The sequence below is a fragment of the Chinchilla lanigera genome, unplaced genomic scaffold (assembly GCF_000276665.1).
Source record: "Chinchilla lanigera isolate Chin_1 unplaced genomic scaffold, ChiLan1.0 scaffold00001, whole genome shotgun sequence".
Lineage (NCBI taxonomy): Eukaryota > Metazoa > Chordata > Mammalia > Rodentia > Chinchillidae > Chinchilla > Chinchilla lanigera.
Window position 1 is genome coordinate 3,526,196 of NW_004955402.1, and position 16,867 is coordinate 3,543,062.

Consider the following 16,867-nt stretch of genomic DNA (forward strand, 5'->3'; position numbering starts at 1 on the left):
CTCAGGGACTAGCAAGATAACAGAAATGAACGACAGAGCCACCGACTCTGACCTTTCGCACCCAGCTCCTGCGGGTCCACAAGATGCAACTCAGGAGCAAGGAAGAGCGGGCAGGGTCTCGGCTTCTGTGAGCCCTGTCTCCTATCTCTCCAGAGGACTACGTTTGCTCGCTCGCTCACTGCCACACGTATTAGTGTCAGTTGAAGCAGGAAAGAAATATCTATCAATAAAACTTTGCAGGTCAGCTCCTGGCTCTCGGAAATGGCACAGCATGAGAGATGATGGGCGCAGGGAGTGTGTGTACAGCACCTGTACTTTTGAGTGTTTATTACTCAGTCCCAAGCAGGCTTTCACCACAAACTGCTTCAAGAAAAAATTACATAAAACTAAGCAGGGAACAAAAAGCATCACAGAGCTGTGCAGAATTAGCAATGATACCAAGGACGGTCCTTGGTATCATTAAAGGGTATCATTAAAGGGTCCTGTTAAAGGTCCCTGGCAGGCAGCAAGGAGGGGTCTGTGTGGCTTGCTTCCAACCCCAATGTAACTGAGAAGTGTTGGTGTCAGGAATTTGCACTTCTCAGGTGATGGGGAGGGGGCGGCCAGGGAAGCCGGAACCTGAGATTCCGGAAGCTCTGCCAGCGAGCTGCACGCAGGGAGACCTCTTCCCTCCCCCGGAAGAGCCAAGCATGCAGCACACCTGGACAGTCAATGTCGAGGATTAGGGAAGACAGACAGAGGAGGAGCCATGGAAAGCGCCCGCGGAGAGGGGGCAGGAGGAGCCTGGAGCTCAAAGATCAGCTTGAGCAGTGGGCACTGCTAAGGGAGGAGGCTGACACCACAAGCAAAGGCTCAGAAGGGTTCCAGAAATTTCATCATCAGAGAACGAGGACCTGACACAGGAAGTGGAGGCTAGGGAGGAGGACAGCCCAATACTTGGTGTGGACAAACAACAAAATTTAGGACCAGAATAAATTTAGAAATCCAAGGAGGAAGAGGTCAGCAATGACCTGCTGACGACGTTGGCACCATCCTTCTCCGATCCTGGAAGGAAGGTTTCCATTTGCTCTAAACTAGGGACTGTCGCAAGCTGGCCCCAAACCAAGCACGGTAAATCCGCTGCCCAAGGGGAACCAACACAGTGGGTGTGGGGCACAAAGAGCGAGACAGGGCAGGAGCTGAGCTCTTCCTCTGCGGTGACAGGCGTTGGGGCAGAGAGGTACTAAACACTCAAAAGGATGGGGCTTGCTCCTGTGAAACAGCAAGTAGCGACATACACGCTTCATTGATACAGTTGGGCATCTCTTACACAAGTTGACACAATCAGTTAACCAGCATGAGCTTACACACTGATATTTTTCAGTGTGTAAGTAGCGACATACACACTTCATTGATACAGTTGAGACTGTATCAATGGTCCCAGTTATGTAATCTGTGTCATGAAGAGATAAAAAATTAAACTCTGTTTGTGCCAGGAGTAACTTTACCTGTTTAGTGATCTTCCCACATTCTTTGTCGTTCATTTTGTTGCTGATATACTAGATGTACTTAAACTTGAGGTCAGATAGAAGACATAGGGCCACTGTGTTTCACATGCTATAGGAACGTGCCACTGCACACCTGGGTCCGCAGTCTAAGCAGCGTGAAAGCACGTTTACATACGTGCTAGGAGAGTCAAGACATAGTTGTACTATTTTCAAATTATTTTAGAGGTTTATTACAACTGTGCATTTGCTTTTGTAATGTGAGTTACTGGTGACATATATGATTGGTTTGCTAAGTCTTTGTCTCTTAAGTGAATACTCAGTCTATCTCACTTAACGTTATGGTCTCCGGGTACATCTATTTTCCTATAAATGACTCAGGTTGGTCATTCTTTATGGCAGAGTAGTGCTCCATTGTGTATAAACACCACTTTTTCCTTATCTATTCATCTGCTGATGAACATCTAGGCCACTTTCAAGATTTAGCTGCCATGAGTTGTGCTGCTATAAACATGGGTGTGCCTGTGTCACTGTAATTTGATGTCTTTAACTCTTCTGGGAATATACCTAGAAAGGAAATAGCTGGGTCCTATGGAATTTGTAAATATTGCATGGATTCACTTATATGAGAAACCCAAGACATAGATAAAGAGCAAAATAAAAGATGCATAGTAGGAAATAGGGAGACAGATCTTTTGCAAAAGGAAGGGGAGCAAAAGAGGGAGAGAAGGGGACCTTTTTTATTCCTAAGTAGTTCAGGCAAAGTGGATGTGAAAAGAATTAAATTATGTTATACACAGATACTGACTCTCCAGAGGAATGTGACCACTATATACTGCAAACATAGACTAATAAAAATTAAATAACAACAATAGTAAAATAAAAAAACATTCCCTCAAAAATACTCCACGGTAATAGTGTTCGGTCATATGGGGAAAAATGATTGGTTCCATGCCCACCAACTTACTGATGCCGTTTCTCAGCCCCGTGTTGGGAATCAAAGGCAGCCTCTATTTTGTGCTGAATTTATATTCAGAGCTATGGAAAACATTTCATACTGCCATTGAAATACATTTTAAAAATACTTTCTGTAGCTCAACTAATACCCACAGCAATTTTTCAGTCCAGCATGATACAGTAACAGGACTTGGGCTGGCAATATTTAGAGCCGGGTAGAGTGGCCCAGGGAGAACAGTGCTAGGTCGCCAAGGAAGGCCGAGTGCGTTCCACATCCCTGTCCCCTCTCTTGTAATCAAGCTTAGGAGGGCAAAGCACAGACGCTCGTCTGGAACACGCATCAGTGCAGTGCGTTCCCCTCTCGGTCCACAGAAACGACAGGCACGGGGCGTGGGGACACTCACCATCCTCATCTGTCTGCACCACGAGCTCCAGGCTCTCCTTCCGGCCCTCAGGGTTCATGAGGATGAGCTTGACGCTGACGTTGGTGTAGGGGGCCAGGTTGGTGATGGTGTGCTGCGGGTGCGCGCTGTCCTTGTCCCAGCTCACCTCCTCCCGCACCTGCTCCTGTCGGCCCACCTGGTAGCAGTAGTGCACGGTGAGATTGTAGCTATGGCAACGGGTCACATTGTAGCCAAAAGGCTCCCAGCGGATGGTGATTTGCCGGGACTTGACCTCGACGACCTCCAGTTTTCTTGGACCACGCATGGGATCTGTTTTAAAAAGAAGAAAAAGAGAATAAAAGAAAAAGTCACGAAAGAGCACAACATTCTACCTGTCATGGGTACCAGGTCTCCTTCTTCAATAAGAGCAAGGCATAAGGCCACCCAGACTAGGCTGACCTTCCTGTTCTGTTCTGCAGCAGAGTGTGGCCATGTGTCTAATTTTAGAGGTGAGGCACAGGACATGAAAAGTGAAGAGCAGTTTCTGGGAGGTATTCTTAAAAGGAAAGGGCCACCATATTTATTGCTTCTTCTTTCCTAGCAGCTGGATTGAGGATGTGATGACCGGAGCTCACGCTGGTTAACTGATTGTGTCAACCTGTGTAAGAGATGCCCCACTAAACTAGCTCAGCTTAGTTCTGGAGGTGGAAGACCACTCTAGAGCGGCTTGCTGCCTGAATACGGGCAAGGAAGCGGGCCAGCTGGCTTCTGTTTCTTCAGAGGAGCTCCCACCTTCGCCTTCACTTTGGATGTCGTCTCCTGGCTTCTGGAGCAGACTTTCCAGCCTCCAGCGCGGACACTTTGGCCTCTTGATTCAGACTCGCACAGGACACTGCCCTGAGCTCTGGGCCTTCGACTGGATCCCTCAGCTCTCCAGGACACACAGCCCTCTGCACTCCTCCACACCTGACTCTGGGCGGCCTTGTACATTCTTGTGTATTCGTGCATCTTGCACTCAAACTGTTTCTCTAGTAAGCACTGACTGATACAGAGCTCACGCAGCCAGGATGGGCCACAGAGTACTTCGGTGTCAGGAGTGTAAAGCCGTGATGAAGAAGGACCCAGGCTCCTGTAATCACTGAGCTATCTTATCAGCCCTGAACTACTTTCAAGTTTTTTAATAGGGGAAATTTGATGGCATCTTATTACATTTCTTTTCCTTTGGGCCTCTGATATAAGAAGTCATCACATTAACTGACACATATATGCTACATCTTTAAAAATTAATTTATGATTATGTAATTTGAAACCATAAGAATAAAAGTTTGAGAATTCAGCATGAAGTGATGCAATGATGAGCAAGCCCCATCTTTTGGACAGAACTCCTGGTCTCTTTCAGTCCTGATTTGCACAGAAGTTGTCATAGTCAGGGTTTTCAAGGGAAGAGATTTAAAACAGGATACATAATTTATAGGATTATTTTATAATAGCCACCCAAAGAGTCAAATGCAGAAGAGTGCGAGAGATCTGTCCACACACTAGAGACCCAAAGAATCCAGCTGAGGGCCTGGATCCCATGACAATGTCCTGCATGGGTCCAGGGGGAGGCCCAGAGCCCATGGCAGTGTCCTCTACAAGTCCAACTGGAGGTTTAGAGCCCACAACAATGTCACATGCAAGTCTGAACCAAGGGTCTGCACTGGGAAGGCCAAAAGGTCAGTGGTGGAAGCTAGAAAGTCTGTGCCAGTGGGATGAAGGATCTGTGCCAGTAGGCTGAGGGATCAGCACTGGAGCCAGGAAGTGATGTACAAGGTAAGGAGCAGAGCTCCCCTGAAAAGAACCATACCCAGCCTCAGCGACAGTGAGGACCCAAGCTCCTCCAACAATAACAGTCGAGTTCCTATCAGGAGAATCAGCAGCACACCATCTTCCTTTCCAATTCTCCTTTTATGCTGTTGGCAACTGTCCTCAGGTGGGCCTCCCACACCCAGCACCACGCTGATTCAGTTCAGCTGGGTGTCACAGTTGACCATTACTTAATCCACCACAGAAGTCCATATGATCAATGATGAGGTAATTTTTGTCTGTTCCTGACAATGTCTTAGCAATCTTTAGGCTTCAAGAACAAAGTTTTAAGCCCAGAACTTTAAATGACACTCAAGGAATATAAGCATTTTGAGCAGTCCACATTAAAATATACACAGAGCTTATGTTCCTTTATTAAATGATGATAGAATAGGACTAAATACACAGCGTTTATTGAGTGTGTGCTATGTATATGCGCTGCTCCAAGAAGTTCAGCTTTCTGGAGTCTGGGAATGCTCTGCTTTGGTATACCCACAGTGCCTCTGTGCACCTGGACTTTCGTTTTACTGAAGTATGGTCGTCATAGATGGATGTAAGCAGTCAGAAACTCACATGGGAAATCGAGAAGTAACAGTTCCCATGTACTGTGCACTTCCTCTGTGTGAACTGCTTTACATACATGTTCTCAGTCCCTCAAACTAACCTTGAGGATTAAACACTTTTCCCCAATATCTAGCTGCAAAAATTGTGGTCAAGCGAGGCTCAATAATTTGGGCTGCGGTGCTCAAATCAGATGAGACAACCAAGCTTAATGGTTCTTCACGTCTACAGCACAGTCTCTGCCAAACTCAAGAAATCACACAAAAAAGCAAATAGGGTAGCAAAAATACCTACACATGACCAAAGGACTTAGGATGTGGTAAAGATCCAATGTAGTTAGTATGAAACAAAAGCTTTGGGAGGAAGTCGTCCTCTTCCTGCTCTTCCTCCTAATTTCAAAGATGTGGAGTTCTCGGCCACTGTACTGTCTGCAGTCCCTGAAACCTTGCCTGTGCTGCAGGGTTCTGGAAATCTCTCCCAACTGTTACTGAAGCTGTTCCTTATTTCTCCTTGTGCCTAAATCCCCAGTGTCTATTTTTCTGTACAATTCAGGATTCAGAGAGAACTCAGAACTGCCCCTGTCCATCTGTGACCTCCAATCCATGAAAATGTTTTAGTAAAATAACCTTTAATTTCATAGATGCAAGGTAGGGCTCATCTGCCAGACATCTGCTCGAGCCATCCAATGAGGTTAATATTGATGCTTCACGCTGTAGCTCTGGGGACCAAGGCCAAGCAAGAGGAAAAATTCTCCAAGGAATCCAGAGTGTCCTCTCACAGAATATTCTTTATTACTAAATTAATTTTTTATATTTAAATTACTACTGTTAGGGAAAATATCATAAATAAGTTATTTATAAATAACACTGAAGGTTTTTTTTTTCCACATTAGTGACTTCTTACAATTTAAAGGGAATGTCTAATTTTATTTAATACTTCATTACTTGAAGGCTTATAACAACTTTTAATAAACTCCAGACTCCTTATACATAAACAGATTAATATAAGTCTCTTCATCCTTTTCCTTATTAATCACCGGTCCCTGCAAGGACGGTTCTAAACCACTTTCCCAAGGTTTTCATCAATTTTACTTATGAATAAAATGACTAAATGCTTCAGATATCAGCTTAAACAGGGGGAAAGTTCTAACTTAATTTCAATGGAAAACTACTTTCTGCTGTATAAATTAGCCTGTGTCATTTCAGTGTCTCTCAGCCAAGAAAACACATAGGTAAATTAAGCCCAGGACTAGAAAACGGTGGTTCTACCAATCTCCTCTTGGAGTTTTCTTGAAATGCACATTCAGTACCTCTCTGCTAGTGCCTTAGAATTCACTCACTCCACCATGGTAAAATTATGTCCCCGGCTTTCCATACGTCAGCTAAGAGAAACGGTTAAGCTTAGCACAAAACAGCCATGCTGTGACCAAGTCTCCAACATCACCACGTCCTGAGGGTCATCACCAGACCAGCAACAGTGGCTGAGGGAGGCTTCCATTCTCTGGTCCCATGGTCACCAAAACAAAACTGTCTCCCTGATGAATCTCAGAGGTACAGACAGACCTGGCCTAGTGAAATAACCTTTAATTTCATAGATGCAAAGTAGGGCTCATCTGCCAGACATCTGCTCAAGTCATTCAATGCGGTTCATATTGATGCTGGTGGTGGCTCAATTTATTCAGTTTGACAATCATGTCAAAGCCATACGTTCAGTAGAAGCTACAGTCTGTGGTCGGCACTGGAGATTGAACCTAGGGCTTTTGGAATGAGCTCCATAGCCAGACCTTAAAAAAAATGTTGTTTTCAATTTTGAGACAGGGTCTCAGTAAGTAGCTAAGCTGCCCAGGCTGGGCTCGGATTTGTAATCCTCTTGGCTTAGCCTCCCAGTGCTGGGATGGCAGCCATGTGCCACCATGTCCGGCTCAGCAGAAACTATTCTGAATTTCTTTTGCTAGGCCAGTGGTATGCAGTGCAATCTTTCTCAGGATGCTGGCCAGTCGTGAGATCACGGGGAGAAATGAACGAAGCTCTCCAGTGCTGAGTCACTAAATGGTGACATCTGGTAGGTGGCGTGGGCTTGATGCCATTTAGATGTCCAGTATCTCCAACTTACAATGGGGCCATGGGGACAAAACACCATCCTAAGTTGCGGGGTATCTGCATTTCTCTTTCCACCACTTGGGGCCCTTTTCTGCTGTGTCTGCTCAGACTTGATATGGATATGGGGGGTTAGTGCCAAGGCACAGCCATGAGTCCAACAAACAGGGTTAGGGATGGAGGCCACTTGGACTCAGATTCCAAAAGCTTCTCCACTTGTCAAAAGCTTGACAGAGGATCAGAATCAATACACAGCTCAGGTGACACAGGCCACTGCAGAAGGAGTACTGTCATTGTCTCTTGCCAGGTCCAAAGTCAAAGCTAAGAGGGCTGGGGAAATGGCTACTGAAAAACCAGGCATCAGCTGTGTGTGTAGCTCTGTGGTCCCTAGCATGCACGCTTGAGGCTCTGGGGTCAATCCCAAAATAAAGCAAAATGGTAATAACAGCAGAGCCCAGACTCATCCAAGATCATAATAGAATCTTGTCTGCTACCATGTACCTGTGATAGCAGTTTCCTCTAATGGTACTACTGATAGGCTAAGTCCAAGGACTAAGGAAATCTCACAATTCTTTAAATGTGTCCTAAGCATTCTTCATTTTTTCTTTTCTTCTGCCATCCTGCAGAATTTGGTTGTGAACCAGCTATAGATTTATGATTGCATTTTACAATGAAATTTACATGTTTCTGTGGACCCACAGCCACGGATGTGCTGCTACCCAGGTATGAGCAACTCCACGGGGACATCTACCCTAGGGGAATATACTGATGATCACTGAAGATAGAAAGGCAGCCCATCCTTGCAGAAATGAATCACACTCCGGGAAATCACAGCAACTTCCTAAGTGGGAACATGTGGTTTCTGTAGGCCAGAGGCAACTCACACTGTGTTCCCAAGAGAACACAAACACTACCAAAAAGGAAGAAAAAACCCAAACCCTTGCCATTCCATTAGTACCACTTTATGTGTACAATACCTACATCTCTCAGAGTTAGATAGCAGGGCAATCAATCACCTTCACAAGAGCGCCAATTAAAGGGTATTTGGTCTCTTTCCCACACTCCCAAAGGCTCTGCTGAGGGTGGAAGCGGTTTCCAAGGCCATTCCTCTTCACACCCAGCCACACTAGCACAGCACCTTCCCTCGAGTGACAGCCTGGTGTGGCATGGTGGGACCTCCTGATGAGGGCTGGAACGGCTCCCCGGAGGGCGGTGTGGGTGGGGCGCTGGAGTTCTCCTGCCTCCCACAGCCTTTCTCCTGTGTTCCCTCTCTGCCAGTCTGAGGAGAGTTTGCAGGCGAGCAGTGTGAGAGCTGTGTCCTGACCTGGGGGACCTTGAGCTCAGCCCTCGCCTCTAGCACTTTCCTCTCCTATCTCATCAGCCGGCCTGGCTCCTTCGACTTTCTCCGAATAAGGGCAGGAGCTGACTGATAGGATCAATTTCCATTGCGGGTTCAATTCACAGCTCATTTCTCTGGAACTCTGCACTTTACCTCCTATTACTTCCACAGTGCTTTTTCAGGAACTCAATTTCAGAACCTGGGAGAGATATTTGGGTGTAATTTTAGGATCCTGTCATTGATAATCAAAAACACAGATTACAAGCAATACTCCTGCTAACAGGCTTCTCCCTTCTGCCTCTTCCTGAGCCACACTGCGGTCTGCTCCAGTAAGGGGAATCACCCCCAGTGCCAGGAGGGCCCTTCAGCATTGCCAGCTTTGGCAGCTGAGCTCGCAAAAGAGGGCAACAAAATAATAAAGCAATCGCTGCATGGACCGTGCTATTCAGTTAAATAGGAGCCAAGACCCAATTAGCTAACGTGACACTGTCCTCGCCAAAGACTCAGTCTTCCTGAGCATAACAGCCCCAGGTACACCGTGTGGTTTGCAAGTGACATGGCTGCAATTTTGGAATTAGTGCTTTGAAAACTGTATAAAGCAATTTTGTCAGTTAAGCTGAAAATTCTGAAAGAGACTGGCTTTAATTCAGACACCCTACAATTCAGACACCTTAGGTATATCGTACCTGAGAAGTGACAGCATGGATGAAAACTAAAAATTGTATCATTTGAATAATCTCAAGAGTGCATTTCATAGATATTACAACAATACTTTCTCATGGTTTATCATAATTGGAATCAAGAAATACCCTTGAGTAGGGTGTGGTGACGCATGCCTGTAATACCAGCACTCAGGAGGCTGAGGCAGGAGGATCCTTGCGAGTTCACAACCAGCCTGGGCTACAAAGTGAGCTCAAGGCCAGCCTGAACTGCATAAAAAGACCCTGTCTCAAAAAAAAAAAGACCAAAAAATATCCTTGAAAATAATGTTTTTCTTAAATATATCAAACAATCCCATACAAAAGATAATTTCATTTCCTAAAAAACAAGCTGAATGTCAAAAAATTACTAATTTAAGAGATGAGAAAACAGACTTCTGGAATAAAGTGATGAAAGTGAAGCAATGCCAAAGCCTACATAAAACTGAACATCCTGCTTTATTTCCAGGCTTGGGACGGACAGGCTCACAATGACTGTCCTGTTTTCCAAGGGCTGATTTGAACTGGGGTCTAACCTATAAAGATAGGTAACCCACCATGCCACACTGCTGGGGATGGGGCTACCCAGGTGTCAATTCTATCTATCATTTCAATTTCAATCACATTAGAAAGCTGGAAATACTATTCGTACTCTAATGCAGGTGTAAAGGATCGCCTGCTGTGACAAACTGAAGGAGACCCACCCTGGGGCAGACCACGGATGTGCGCAGCTGCGGGCCGAGGGCTGGACAATCTGAACAGAGGCCCGGCCTGCAGGTGCTCTGTGCGGGTGTAAATTTGTACTTCTTTGCTTGGTTTGTACATTTAAAAACAAAGCAGAAGACCATCCCGCAGACCCTGGGCTGTTCACCCCAGTGGCTGCTCACCCCAGTGGCTGCTCCCAGGATACCTTCATCAAGTCCTTCAGAGTTAAAAACTATTTAAAGAATTTAAAGTTTATATTTCTAAGTAAAGAGTTTGATGGGTGGAGGTTGGAAACAAAAGGAGGTAGAAATTTATTACTGCCACTTTCCAAATAAAAAAATGGTCCTCGTGAGGTTCTCAGTGACAAGGGCATTTGGCATATTTTTTGTCAGAGCTGAGTAATGGTATAAGGCTACGGGTCCTACAATGATAGAATGATATTTTTTTCTTTTAAATACAACATATTCTTTGGGGTTGGCGATTAAGATTTTTTAGAATCTTAAATAAGAACAACTTTGAAACACACTGCAAGGTACAAAGCAAAGCCATGACCCATGTACCCATGAACATCAAATGTTATCATGTGTCATGCTCCGGACCATTTTTTAATTAAAGAAGTATTACAGACATAAATTCCACCCACCTTCCTGCTTGCTGTTGTAAGGTTACTATATATCATTCCCAGATGAAGTCTGTACTTTGAACAAATATATCTGGATTCTTAAAAATATACACCAGTGTCACTGTTCCTCAGGGTTGAAGGTTTCGTCCAGCAGAGCCAGTTGAAAGCACTGTCCCTGTGACTGGTGTGGAAGACTCCACTCAGTGAGTGAACATAAGCTACTCATCAGGTTCCCTATTGTGCTGAGGTGGCTGAGTCCGCTCTGCCAGTGTGATCAGCAGCGCTACAACTGACATCCATGTAGGGAAGTCCCCAAGGCCATGGGCCCCCTGGGAGGACATAAGAAGTGGCACTGTTGGCTTACAGTCTACACATCTCCAAGGGTACCAGATAAACTCCAACTCTTCTCCAAAAGGAAAACAATGTTCAATGTCCAATTTTCTCCAGACATAATGGATTTCCAGACTATGTGCTCATATCACATGGCAGATCTTGAATAACTAGTACTAGTTCAAGTTAAATAAAAATAAAGTCTAAGATGAGACCTTTTTATGAATTGCTCTATTCACTAGAAATAGCCCTGAAATAGAAAGTTACAATGCACAGAACTATTATTTTCTTGGCTACAGCATCTCTTATCTGACATATATATATGTTAAAAATCTCTCCCCTGATAATAACTATTCATTATATCATTATGTCTGTACAAAAGCAAAATAAAATATTCAAACTCATAAAATAATGAATTAGATTAATAAATTGATGGATGATACATTCTTAAGATGAATGTGAAGGTATCTGATAGGTATGAAATACCGTATCATTTACTATGAAGGAGTCTTCCACTTCAAAAAAGCTGGATCTAACATGAAATAACTTCCTATTAATATATATGTTGTATATGTCCGGTGACATCTTACACTGTGTCCCTCAACAAATTAAGTGTAGATTGATACTATCATTGTGTAATTCAGCTCTATAGTCAGAGATAAGTAACCCTTGGGCCAGGGGAAAAGCAAGGGGAACTAAACCTGATGGCTCTAGGCTAACTACATGCAATTATCATTGGCTACAGTGTCCTGGGTTGGTACTGTCCCTGGGTCCCAGCAGGCACACGAATCTTCTAGCAACAAAATGATCTTAAACTAGGTTCTCTGTTTCCAAAGATAAAACTAAAATAAATGGAAAATAAATGGAAGATCATGGTGATCATCCCTCCAACCATCCCGGAACAAACTACCATGAGTAAGACAGCACACCTAAATTGTGAGATACAGAAGATAAAATTTGAGTAAGACTTCCAGATTGAAAAAGTATAATCACAAAAATATAATCACAAAAAATATAATCACAAAAATGACCACGCAATAGGTCACAATGAAAGCAAATGTATGAATTTTAAAACCAATTAGTGTAATTTTCAGAAATGCACAAATTGTTGAGAAAAAAGAAACTCAGATTAAGAAAAATTAATAACAAGAAGATAGATCACAGAAAATTATATAAAAAGCAGCAGAGAAATAGAAATAGGAACACACACCACACGCACACACACGCACGCGCACACACACACACACACACACACACAGAGTAATGAACGCGGGGACAGAAGGAGAGGGCTTACTATGTGTAACTCACATCCCAGAATCAGAAGAGAGACCACAGAGTCATCACATAATGTCCAGAAATTTAAAAACACATCAAACAACACATAAAAAGTATAACATCGGTTAAAAAAAGGAAAAACTAAAATTAAGTCTGTATTTAGACACAGTATGGTGAATCTATGGAACTAACATCAAAAAGACCTTAGAACGAGCCCACCGCTCAGCGGGAAGGACTCACTAAGACTCGGGCAAGCATAGGTGGAGAGAGCAAGTTCCAAGTGCCAAGAGCGGGCACAGCCTGGCTCAGAAGCTGATCTACCAGAACTATCTCCCCGGATGGAGAGGGAATAAAGACTGCAGGACTTGGCCCCGGGCGGCTCCCCAAGGCTCATCTGCGCCAAGGAGAAAGATGTTATTCATAGAAAGGTCTGAGACGTCAGGGGCAATGGGACCAAAGAAGCATCTACATTTGCGACTGTCGAACAATGGCAATGTCTAATTTGAGAGGATTTTAAAATAGCCATGCAGAGTTAAACTGCAGACAGCAAGAGCCAGAAGCGGGAGGGCAGGGCTTGGTGCTCAGATGTATATTCTGAGTTAATTACGGGTGGAAAAGGGCAAGAATGGGAGTGGCACAGGAAAAGAGGAAAAACTAGCAAAGAAACAGGAAAGTGGTAGAAACAAGTTCCGATGTATCAGTAATGGCTCTGTATATCCATAAATGGAATCTTGCTGATGAAAAAAACCCAGACGCGAAATTTATATCCCACTGTGTTCTGTTAACAGGAATAAATTTAACACACATGTACGCAAAAAGTTCAAAGTGAACAAAGGTAAAAAGATGACTGGCAAGTATTAACCCAAAGAAACATTGAATAATTGTACTAAGGGACAGAGACAATTGTTACATCATGATAAAAGGATCCGTTCACCTACAATATCTAACAACTTCACACTTCCGTGCACTCTGTAAGAGAGCCTCAGAAAGTGTGACGATGACACTGGTAATCTTAACATCAAAACGAAGCAAGGATGTGCGTGTGGGTCACATATTTCATTCATGATCATAGACATAAAAATTCAAAACAAAATATTCAAATCCAGCCTTCTACATAGGAAACCCTCTTACTTTGACATAACATTTAAAAAAATCTATGAATGCAATCCATCAAATTAACATGTTCAAGAAGAACAACATATAATCAATTGATTCAGGAAGAACGTTTGTTAAAAAAAATCCATTAATAATAATAAAATTGTTAGCAAATTAAGAAAAAATGAAATTTTACAACCCTTATTAGCAAATATTGTTCTGTCAACAAGCTAACATACAGCATACTATGAGCACTCTCACCGTTTATGTACAACATTAGCTGGAAGGTTCTGCTCAACAAGAAGAAAAAAGTGAAGAATGAGAGAAGAAAAAACAAAGCTGTATACGCAGACCATGTGAACATTTCAGTGTACAGACGTACAAGTCAACAAATGCAGCAAATATTTATCAAGCTAGTTGAATATGAAATTAGTTTTGAATATACATATACGTATATATTATATATACATGTATATGTAACATGTATGTATATACATACACACACAGAAATGCTAATTTATCTTTTTCATTTACAATAGGACCAAGAAATATAAAGTACTACGTATAAATCTTACAAAGACCAACAACAGAATAGACAAATGTCTGGAACTTTATGGAAAGGCAGTAGTGAAGGTCAAAATAACTGAAGAGTGAAACGGCATGTTTTTGAATGGGAAGACACATTTGTAATGGTATCCATTTTCTCCAAGTTATTCCTTGAATCAGTGCAATTTCAATTAAAAATATGGAAAATTGAGGAACTGGATGAATTGATTAAAAAATAAATAGGGCTGGGGATGCTGCTTGGGGTGGAACACTTGCCCAGCATGCACAAAGTCCTGGGTTTTATTCACAGCACTGAACAACAAGCAGATAAACAACAAAATGAAAATACACAGAAAGAAAGAGAATCAAAGGTTTCAAAATAGTCCTAACATTCTTGATGGAGAATGGGGTAGGAAAAATTTGCTCTATCAGAAAGAAAGTTACTAATTACTAAAATAATGGTACTGCTGAAATAATACTTATCAAGTAGAACAGAAGTAATGGTGTATGATAAAAGTAGCATTTCTGATTCAAGGGGAAAAGACAAAAGGTGCTAGAAAAGCTGTCCATATAAGACAAAAGTGGAAGCACATTCCCACCATAGACCATACACAAAGATCAATCCCTAGTGCACTGAATTCTAAATGTAAAAAACACAAATTAAAAAAAATTCATATAAAAAATGGGGTATTATTTTTGTGATCTCAGGATAAATAAATATTTCTTAACTGACAAATGAAAAGCCCAGCTATCCTTTAAACGCTTGATGGTGGATACTAAGTACATTGAAATCACAAACTGTGTTTCTCAAAGTATTCCACAAAGAAGCCACTCTATTCTTGTAAGGAACAGAAAACCCACTGAAAAGAAGAAGGACAAAATATCCAAATAGGCATCTCAGAGGAAAACAAAAAGGACCCCAGAGTAGAGAGAGGATCCTAAAGGGCAGTGACTTAGCAAAGGAGGGACACCAAGGTTATATAGAGAGTAGCTACAAAACCTAATATGGCAGAAGAGAAACTGGTAGATGTTAAGAACAGGAATTTCACAAAAATACAGGAAAAAGATGGTGAACATGATAATAGGGTCCAGCATACTATTAACATGGGAAATGTAGGTTAGGATCATTTTGTACTCATGAAACTGGAATACATTAACAATTATGGTGTGGTGTGCCAGCGGCAGGATGTGGATGTCCCTCCGTGCGGGTATGAACTGGTTCCCGCCCTGTGGACGGCTCCGCAGCACCGTCTTGGGAGGCTGGTGACAGAACCCTGTAGAACCTGGCAGCTCTACCTTAGCTCTGCATCCCAGAACTGTGCTCTCCTTCTCTGATGAGACCATAGCCTGGAACACTGTTCAGATAAAAGCTTTCCGGGCATCATTCCCTGAGTTGCAGGTTCACTGCTCCTCTAGTCAGTTCCCAGCGCTGCACCTGGAGAAGCTGAGGAAAAGGGAGTCTCACCCTGGCAGGAGGGTGCCGGGAATGCAGACACCCAGACCGCACCTTGCAGCCAGGCCCCTAGGTCACATGCTCCCGGTAGCTCTTGTTGTAAAGAAAGAGAACAGAAAAGGAAACATTTGACTGCATTTTAGGTCAAAAGGTGGGGATTGTATTGCATGATAACTGGGTCACAATGATATATTTCATGCTGTGTAGAAATGACTTGAAAAACACTTCCAGAGAAATTCACACCAGTGGGCACTAGGAGACATGTGCAGAAAGGTCTTCAGCAGCAGTGCTACTGTCCAGAAAACAAAAGAGAAAGGCCTAGAAACAACCCAATGGTCTCGTGGGCAGAAAACACATAAATATTCAGACAATGGCAAGTTATACTACAGTGAAAATGAATAAACCATTGCTATGGTGCAAGCAATATTAAACCTTAAAACACATAGTAATGAATAAAAAATACAAGTTACCATCAACTACTAAGATGTAACTTTATAAGGCTGAAAAACATGCAGAGGGAATTGTTTAACACATACATATATCATGGAACTACCTGAATAATAGAGTAGAAGAGCCAAAGAAAGTTTGCATAAGAAGTCAGGGTATTGATTACCTCTCTCCTGGAAGCAGACAGATAAAAAGGGAAAAAATCATGCAGTTCTATGAAAATATGGATAGTCTACTTTTAAATTGGACAGTCTGCTATTCTTAGGCTGCACAATTTAAGTAGGTTACATATATATTATTTTGGTTGTATCAGTGATTATATAACAACTTCAAGGAGAGTTTAGCACAGGAAAGGCAGGCGTCTTCCAGAAGCACTGTTGGGTATCCCAGAAAAACATGTTCCTCTGAGCTTTGGGTGAGAGGAAGGACGGATTTACCAGGCCAACGTAAAGAAGCCTCACTGTGTGTCATTGTCTTTGAAGACTGGTTTGAACTGGATGCAGCTGGAAGTGGGAAATAAGTCCTCTTACCTGAAACCCATGAAAAGCCTTCTCCTCTTAACAGACCTTGGCCTTGAAGCCAGGAGTATCTGCCTTCCAGAAACTGGGAATGGGGTCCCGAAGGCTGGATCTCAGCCTGGCTCTAATGCTTACGGGACATCCAAAGGAAATCTCATCCTTCATTCTTGGATGTTTCCACCTCAGGAGAGGTGGCGAACCCAGGCAGCTAGCTGTCCAAGGCCACGGCGGGCCCACATGGCATGCTGGACCACTAAGAAAGAGGGACTCCTGTCTCAGTGATCTTCCCGAGACTGAGACAACACACCCTGCGCTCCCACGGCTTAAAGCAGGAGGGGCTGATTTGGGTTCATGGTTTGCAGAGCATTCAGTTCCTAAGGGGTTGGCTCAAGGCAGGAAGGCCATGGTGGAAAGTCTGGCAGAGGAAAGCTGCTCATGTCACAGTGCACAGGAGGCAAAGCAGGGACAGCTAGAGAGAGAGACAGACCCTACCAGGTCTGGCCCAGTGACCTG

At 43.3% G+C, this 16,867-nt stretch overlaps 1 protein-coding gene across 1 annotated transcript in view; it reads right to left on the bottom strand.

Moving 5' to 3' along the window:
- Ptprm (protein tyrosine phosphatase, receptor type, M) overlaps positions 1–16,867 on the bottom strand; it is a gene marked incomplete at its 5' end in the record, with an annotated part of 513,011 nt that overhangs the window by 282,749 nt on the left and 213,395 nt on the right. The window contains 1 exon segment of the mRNA XM_005372618.2: positions 2,846–3,154. Coding sequence (XP_005372675.2) covers positions 2,846–3,154 — 309 coding nt within the window.